Here is an 8,952-nt window from a genome sequence, read left to right as displayed (position 1 = left end):
CCATGCAAAACACATTTTAGATCCTTCTCACCCAGTGGTCACCGACTATGTGCTCTGAGTTACGGTAAGGTATGTTCCCGGACATCCCTTCCCCATCTCCATTGATTTAAAAAAAGGCGGGGGGGAACAACAACCCAACAACAACAACATCTTCTAGTTATGATACAAACTCTACAAAGCAAATAGGTTCAGTGCAGTTCACAGTAAATGCACAAATCTGAGTACTAGCCAGTGCTTGGTAAAAGGAAACAAAACCAGACAAAAAGTCTAACAGACTGTAGGAAGTGAAAATCAAATTACATAACATAACAGCAACACATGGAAGTACCTAAAAGGAGAAGTACAAAGAGACCCTTTGAAAGCACACAGCGAGGGACATTAAGAAGGTTTCTACTTATACTTCACAAAATAAACTGAAATGACTAAATAACTCGCTATTGTCTCATAAAAGCAACATCATTTACTTTACAAAAGTACATATATCACAGTGACAGTTAATGAATATTAAAAATATCCTTGACTGCTAGTTCTGTGGGAAATAAAACATTGGAACGAAGGTTGTACAATATAGGTAAAAAGTACATTCAATAATGTCCTTGACAGTCATTTAATTCCAAGTTTTGTTAATGCAGTAAAATGAAAATGCATAAATATGTGGTTAAGCTGCTTCCCAAAAGCTTTTTTTTTTTTTTTTTTTTTTTTTAAACTGTCCATACTAATCATGCAGAAAACTCTGGTATGTTTCTTAACATACATCATCTTAAAGTAGTCTGACAGATAAATGAGGTGCATATTCAATCTCTTAGCAGTCCGAGCTTCTTCAGGGCCCCACGGCGGTCCTCTTCATTTTCTGAACGAGGGCAGATCAGCACACTGATACCTTGTGATCGAGGCAGTTTCTGAGTGTCTCTGGAGTGATGCAAGGCAGTGTGGGCAGGCAAGGCCTTCTCTGAGGCTGGCTCTTTAGTAATGGAAGGCCCTGCCTCCAAACCCTCTCCTTGAGCACTTGAGAACTCCTTCCTACTCCCAAGAGAGGCGGGGCGTGGTCGATGGTTACGCAGCTGGTTGAGGTTCTGATTAATGCTGGTGCCCTGACTGGCCTCACTGTAGTCTTGACCTGCTGTATATCTGCTTATACCCACCTCAGCGCGCCCGAGGCTGGCTGATTTGACCTTTGGCGGTGTCAGCTGCTTGACCAGGCCAGGATAGCTAAGAGAAGTGGCATCTTTGACAGCAGATGGTTGATTTTCTGAAGGAGAAAGCTCAATGGAGTCACTGAAATCAGCAGGTGCTGGGAGAATATCAGGATCCAGAACTGTAAGAGCAGTAGAAGTGTTTGATGGTAATATAGCACCAGGGTTCAAAGGCTGGACAGTAACAGAGGCAGGGGTAAGGTTATGAGACTGTGATGATGGTGGTTCATTTGGAGCTGCAGGGCTGATTGGAGGAGAAGAAGAAGATGAAGCTGCCCAAGACACTCTGGTTTTGAGAGGAAGTTTAGAGCTCTGGTTTGGGATCGATTCTTCCTCACTGCTTTTAAGCAGGCCGAGCTTTCTGAGAGCCTCCATGCGAACTTTGTGAGGATCCAAGAATGGCCGCTGTTCACTGCTGTTGAGCACTGGATGCGCTGAGTTTCCATCAGAGTTAGTCATCTTGTGAGATTTCAGAATAATGTTGGGGGGAAGCTTTTTAGGCTTTGGGGCCACAACAGGTGGACTTTTGGGCTCTGCACTTTCAGGAGACGCTGGAGCAACAATTTGTGAACTTGTGAGCAGACTGAGAGACTCATCAGGCGGAGGTTTGATTTGAGGTACCTTGGTCACAGGGCTTGTCAAATTTTTCTTGACAGAGGCCCTCTGACGAATCTGCTCCAAATCAAAGGTTATTCCCGGCTTTTTCCTGGAAATTCCCACAGATGGAGTAAGGTCTTTTACTTTCACAGGCTGTGAAGGAGAGTCAGGTTCATCCCTAAAGTTTAAGGGAGGTGGAATTACACTCAGATCAATCTCAGAGGTGTCAGTAGATGGTCCTGGACAAACAATTGTACTTTTGACACTCTCGGGATCAGCATCTTTATTTGTGGCTGAGCTTGACATCTCAGTCTGTATAGCTGATGAGTGGATTCTGGTATCAGTAGAAGATTCAGGGATTAGAGGACTGTCTTGTGGTTCAGAGATTTGATTTAGCTGAGTTTTTCCTTCTTTGGCTAATGCTGTGAATGCAGGTGGTGCTGTGGGCACTTCATCACTTAGAAATGATTTCTGGTCGCTTTTGGAGCCATTAGGCATCAAAGTGGAAATGTCTAATTAAGAAAAGCACAATTACAACAGTTAGTGTTGCAGCACAAACTGTGCATCTGCGAAGCAAATAAAGGTACACAAGAAAATATACACAACAGCACATCACATACCATTTACTCTCATCTGATCTGCTTTTTCTGTCAGATTCTCATGATGTGATTCATCATTCGATACGCCGCTGTCCTCCTGCGTCTCCAGCGCTTCGATTGTTTCTTCCAGATACGTGAGACACGCCCTCTCCTCTGCAGATAAGTGGTCCATGCTGTCTTCACTCTGACAAAAAATGAAATTATATATTTTTGACTTTGTCAATTTGATTCTCATATTATCACCTGACTGTTTTGCATTTCATAACGCTTTTTTAAAAATACCCAATTCTCCCCATACAGTTTTAATAAATATAACATCTTATTCAGTTTGTCAAAGGCCCTAATTTAAATTACCACACAGTGCTGGTGTGTGGGGTGGGAGGGAGGAGTCTGTCAGTCATGTTTGAAGAAGAAAGACTCCACTACTGCATTTATTAGCTGGATAGGGAACTTCCCAGACTTGACGTTATCAGAAATGAGAGTGTCACGAGATCTACCTGAAACAGCTGAGTTGTGCTCTGATCATGCCACAAATAAAAAGCTATATTGCAAGCTCCAGTCTCAGCAGCAATGACCCTTCTCATAGCGTGAAAAACTCCACCTGCTGATGTCCAGCATTCAGCTGGAAAATCCCGAAACAAAGACAGGCAGGCAGAAACTCCGCCAGTCACATACCAGCATGCCCGGAGCATAGCATGAGGCAAACTAGGTGTGATAACTGCCTGTATTATGTGTTTAGCTTCATTAGTTTGACTTGTTTCTAGTGACAGCTTAATTTGCATTGGCAGCAAAAAGTCAGACTTGTTCCTGGTGGATGCTTGACTCCATCAGGGCTGTCCTTTTTCAAAGATTTCTAAGGACAGTCAAGGGGTAGAGGGTGTTGAATTCTGTAGTCTCAAGTTCTCATTTCTGCTTTTTGCAGACAATGTGATTATCTTGGCTACATCAGCCGGCGGCCTCCAGCTCGTACTGGAGTGGTTTACAGCTGAGTGTGAAGCATGAAGAATGAGAATTAGGACCTACGAGTCTAAAGCCGTGGTTCTCAGCCAGAAAATGGTGAAACTCTGTGTAGTGACTCACTAGTCTCCTCCAAAGGGTGTCTATGCTCACCCGTAGAGACAGAGTTGGGAGCTTATCTGGGAGGAGCATTGAGTACAGCTACTCCTTTTCCTCAAAAGAAGCCAGTTGAGGTGGTTTGGCCTTTGACCAGGATACCTCCTAGACAAGGTGTTTCAGGCATCTCCTACAGGGAGGAGGCCTTAGGGCAGACTCAGAGCAAACTGGACAGATTACATTTCAGGGATACCAATTGATTTTTGCGTGTTTATTTCAGTTATTTTATATTGAAGTCAAAATGAAACTGAATTGGTTTCATCACATAAATTCAGCACAAATAATGATTAAACTCAGTGGCACCAGAACCAAGGGATGATAAATAAGGTTTTAAGAAATAATGTAGATTAAATCTGTAAGATCAGGTGCAAAATATGCAAATTAATTGCAACTTTGCCATTTTTTACCATATCGAATAATACTCCAAGAAGAAATAATGTTTGCTATTTTGATTTCTTCTTACAGTAAATAATTCTTGGGATCCCCAGGGAACCCAGCTGGTAGTCTGTGTGTTAAATATGCAGTAGGTCAAACAGGTCCAAAGGAACAACTCCCATCCATCTCCTAGTTTTCTCTTATTCTATATTAGCCTGTTGGAAAAAAAAATATTTCAGGTGGCTGCTGGTGTCTGAGGGCTTCAGATTGTTTATACTTCATTTATGAAAACATGTGCTGAAACCCTTTGAAGGCTCCTCACTGACTAAACATGAGAACCTTTCATCAATTACAAATTCAGTTCCTCTCATCACTCAGACTTCACAAATCTCAATTATTTCTTTATTCTCTTCCAGTCGAGGACAGAAGCAAGAGAGTACAAGAGAGTCAGTGAAACAGGTGACTGAGATAAAGCGCTACAGCGGCACTCACATAGCCAGAGTTCGTGCTGATTACACTGTCCGAGCTTCCTGCGCTGTCCATATTGTTACGGGAACACCACCTGGCCACGTGTCACTCTTTGGCATTGCACATGAAGGAAGATGAGGGCATCACATGCGCTTCGCGGCCTGTTTCGTTTGTGTAAATCTCACTGAAAGTCTGTCTCAGGAAAAATCTGAAATGTCAAGGACAAAAGCATGAAACTACAATCAGATGAAATTTGTGAGTCACTACTGTCTCCACAGTGGACAATGTTCATTTCTTTGACAACTGACTGATGAAGCCTTAGTTTGAGGCTAAATATAGCTAGAGAATTAGTTGGTAAACAAAACAGCATCTTTACAATTATTGTGATAAATTAAGGTCATAAATTACAGCTGATAGTTTAATGATCCTCATAATGTAATGGCTGTCTTATTTTTGTAACATGATTCAAATGTGCTGTCATGGTCACTATGATATATTAAGCAAATCTTGTTTTGCTAATTGAGTCATTAAATAAAATAATGGTTGAGCTAAAACTTTGCCTTTTTTTTAAAACGTGGATCGAGGCACGCATTAAAGGTGAGTAGCTGTGAAATGGAGAATATTTTCAGTTATGCATATCTGTCATGCATAGTGATGTCTTTCACAGGAAACAGATTATCATTTATTAATAATTAAACTCACCTGTATGCCAACCGAAAAGACCTCTTATGGAAAACATTGTCGCATATTTAAAAAAAAAATTGAGTCAGTTTTCTAGTAAAAATGCCAAATATCTCAGAAATTTGGCATCTTCAGACTTAATAATTCATTTTGCTTGTGCTTAATTGTGCTTTCCTTTTTTTGCCACTTATAACAGTGTACTTATTTATTTATAATTCATTACTGGTTTGGTCTCTAAGATATTCCTACAAATCAGGAAAACGAACTCGTCATCGCAAGCAGACAGTGCTGTCAGCATCCCTTAATAATCAGTATTTCAGCCATTATGATGTAACAATCAAACGCTCTTACTTGCAAATACACACGGCATACCTCACATCATGGCAAATTTGTGCCAAGAATGCAGATATGTTGTGTTACTGCATGCTTGTGCCTCCGTTCCCTATCCTTTGCATATCATTACTGGCAGGTGAGGCATGAGGAAAGTATGCTAGTCGTAAAAAATAAAATAAAATAAAAAAAACAACCAAACCAACAGGTTGATTATTAATAAGAGCATAAAGAAAAGGCAACTTCAAGTAGGTGTTTTTTTAGGGCTAGAGGAAAAATTGTCGACAATGGTCGTCAAAAGTTTTTTAGCTAATTAAAACTAAATGGGTCAGACAAATTGATAATTTTACTTAAAAAAAAACAATTTACCGACCTGGTATAGAACTTATTTACCACATAGTGCTGCAGCCAGTTCAGGTATGTTTGTGGAAGCACAAGCAACACCATTATGTTGATTAAAAATACAAGAGTAACAGAATTAAAGTTTCTTTTCATACCCTGCTGCGCCTGCATGCAAATTATCCCCCAAAATAGCATGCTGTGTGTCATAGCTTTAGTTTATTTGTGCAATAGTAAATTAATGTGGTTCGAGAAGTGAGAGAAACTCAGACACTCAGAGGCTCATTCAGCAAAAACAATACATAACTCTGTCAGCACAAGAATTACAATGTACATCGAACATTCTCATAAAAACAAAACTTAAAAAAGCTAAAAACTAACACTTCCTGTGGGCCCATAAAGGGCCACCATAATTTTATTGCTGCAAGTGAAATATTTGAAATATTACCGAACAGTAAGATTGGGTAACAAGTGGGGGATTTTCTATGACTTTTGTGTTTTGAAATCTTGCGTCTAATTAAAAAGCATGTTTTTTAAAAGTAGCATTAAACACTACATTGAAGAAAATGAAATTCATTTTTAGAGGACATAAGAAACGCATGTAACTACTTTTTAATTTTACCGTCAGCTTTTTCACCTTATTACTTTTAAGATTTGAGTCATGCAAAGACAGTGACAGACTTTTCCTTTGTTCACTGATCTAATCAGCTCTATCTTCTGTACATGGCACTTTTGACCTGATGACATGAAAACTTAGCAAAGGCAGCTGGTGAAAAACCTGATCATCAACCCCCACATTCCCACATGTTTTCTGGAAACAAAAGCTAGTTGACAAAGCACACACCGGCCTCCCACAGTAAGCAGCTAATTATCGTCCCTCCCTTTGTCCAAACCTGAGCAGGCAACACCTCTTAAACTGGAGCACTGGCAAAGCACACTGCACCCACAGCTGAGTCAGGATTTAATAGTGACAGGAATGTCACTTTGCCTGCTTCCATGTCTTCGACACAACTCTTAAATGAAGCCAAACACATGAGCAGATGAAACCTTTAAAATATGAAAAGGGAGGATCAGCTCCAGGCCTTAAATGTGAGAACAGCTGCACAGTTTGTGAGCTAGACTTATTAAAAACCCAGGATAATGATTGATAGCTTTTGATAACAAATCACAGTGCCTTATTGAAAAACTCAAAAATGTTAAGTATGTATTCAAGGTTAGCCAGTCAGCCAGAGCTGGTTTAATGATTAACAATAAACAAAAGTTCATGGTTAACATTGGGTTGTGCAACTCACAGCCTGTTTGAGTGAACAGAAACATGTCTTTAATGTTCACACTTGTTCCATTAAAATGACTGTTAGTGACATTTATGAGCAAATATTTGCATTAATCCTGACTCAGATAATCAGGGTCTAAACACTATGGTCAGTTGTGTTATCTCTAAAAACAAATTTAGAGCATAAAAACTGATAAGTAATGCATATCGGAACATTTCTGATACTGATGTTAGTCTTTTGCTGAATATCTTACCCGTCTCTCTATTCCTGCTGCACTCCCCTCCACCCGAACAGACACAAAATGACACTCCAGGGTCAAAACTTACAAACTAATAAAAAAAACAAAAAACAAAAACATTATGTTATACCTGATGGTAAAATCTGCTCTGAACAAATGGAGCGCACACACTCACACACACGCACCACTCTAAATCATCACTGTATTTTCACAAAGTAGACTTACGAGCTTTCACACAACTTTATTTCGTCGTCGCCTCCATTGTAAGTTATGATTACACCCTAAACGAGCACATTTCGCTTTTAAGAGGACAGTTTCCTGATAACTTACCAGAAAAAGGTCGGTGAAACTGCACTGCTGTCAGTCCATAGCTGCGGTGCACCTCACTCCCCCGACAGCACTGTTCTGGAAGTAAAACTACGCGACTAGTAGTGACAGACGGGAGAGGTGCGAGAGGCTTACGGCCAGGTGAGGCAATTAACTTCCGCACAGGTTGGTTTGTGGCCAATCAGAGAACTGGCCGACTGAGACTTTTCCAAGGAAGAGCCAATAGGAGAACAGCAGTAAAACGAGCGAAACCTCAAATGATTTTTTCCCTTTTACTTTTCTGTGTGGAATACTGTCACTTATATTAAGTTATTATAACACTATATATAACTATATATAAGCATGTTAATAACAGGTATTTAAACCAATGTACTGTAATTCAATTGGATTTGCATAGCGCCACATCACAACAGTCGTCTCAAAGCCCTTTACTTGTAAAGTAAAAGCGCTACAATAATACAATATAATATTGAAAATATAAATAATACAATATAATCCTACAATAATAGCAAAACCCCAACAATCAGATGAGGCTCTATAAGCAAGCACCTGGCAAAAGTGGGAAGGAAAAACTCCCTTTTAAAACCTTTTAACAGAACCAGGCTCAGGGAGGTGCGGCCATTGTCGCCACCTGTTGTGGATGAGGAGAGGGAGGTAGGGCTAGAGACAAGCTGTGGAAAAGAGCCATAGTTTAATAATAACTGATGATAAGTGCAGAGCGGTGTATAAACACATAGTGAGTGAAAAAGAAATACTCAGTACATCCAAACCTTCCTGTTTGGATTTGGGAGACAGACACCATCTCTATTTTTAAGATTAGGCTTCAAACTTTCCTTTTCGCTAAAGCATATAGTTAGGGCTGGATCAGTTATGCTGCAATAGGTGTAGGCTGCTGGGGGTTTCCCATGATAAATTGAGTGTTTCTTCTTCAGTCACCTTTCTCACTCATTATGTGTTAATAGACCTCTCTGCACTGAATCATACTTGTTATTCATCTCTAGCTCTCTTCCACAGCATGTCTTTGAATTGAATCAAGGGAAGCCCTAACTATAAGCTTCATCAAATAGAGATTGATCTTTAAATTCGAGAGGATGTTTGTCTCCCGAATCCAAACTGGGAGCTGCTTCCACAGAAGAGAGGCCTGAAAGCTGAACATTCTGCCTCTCATTCTACATTTAAATACTCTAGGAACCGCGAGTCTGAGAGCGAACAGCATGTTTCTAATTTTGAGATATTGCACAATTGCAACAAAGCTGTCCTAGATATTTGTGTAATATGAACACTGAAAGATCTATCCTGGTCAGAAATGACTCCAAGGTTCCTCACAGTGGTACTGGAAGTCAAGGTAATGCCATCCAGAGTAAGTATCTGGCTTGACACCACATTTCTAAGATTTTTATCGTTGAGTAGCAGAAGAA

The 8,952-nt window shown here is 40.1% G+C and overlaps 1 protein-coding gene across 1 annotated transcript; it reads right to left on the bottom strand.

The window, feature by feature from the left end:
• Nucleotides 1–794: 794 nt before the first annotated feature.
• Nucleotides 795–2,561, bottom strand: LOC134619230 (specifically androgen-regulated gene protein-like). The gene is made up of 2 exons (XM_063465002.1): nucleotides 2,411–2,561; nucleotides 795–2,302 (listed from the first exon to the last, which is right to left on the bottom strand). Exons 1-2 carry the CDS (start codon nucleotides 2,559–2,561, stop codon nucleotides 795–797), a joined length of 1,659 nt encoding a protein of 552 aa, XP_063321072.1.
• Nucleotides 2,562–8,952: the final 6,391 nt, after the last annotated feature.

The sequence above is a fragment of the Pelmatolapia mariae genome, linkage group LG20, assembly GCF_036321145.2.
Source record: "Pelmatolapia mariae isolate MD_Pm_ZW linkage group LG20, Pm_UMD_F_2, whole genome shotgun sequence".
Classification (NCBI taxonomy): Eukaryota; Metazoa; Chordata; class Actinopteri; order Cichliformes; family Cichlidae; genus Pelmatolapia; species Pelmatolapia mariae.
The sequence above is the reverse complement of the archived record's forward strand: the minus strand, read 5'-3'. Positions and strand labels throughout refer to the sequence as shown.

Coding starts and splice junctions, on each gene's coding strand:
- LOC134619230 (XM_063465002.1), bottom strand. CDS start 2,561: ATGGACCACTTATCTGCAGAGGAGAGGGCGTGTCTCACGTATCTGGAA. Junction 2,303..2,410: donor AGATCAGATGAGAGTAAATG/GTATGTGATGTG, acceptor TTTCTTAATTAG/ACATTTCCACTTTGATGCCT.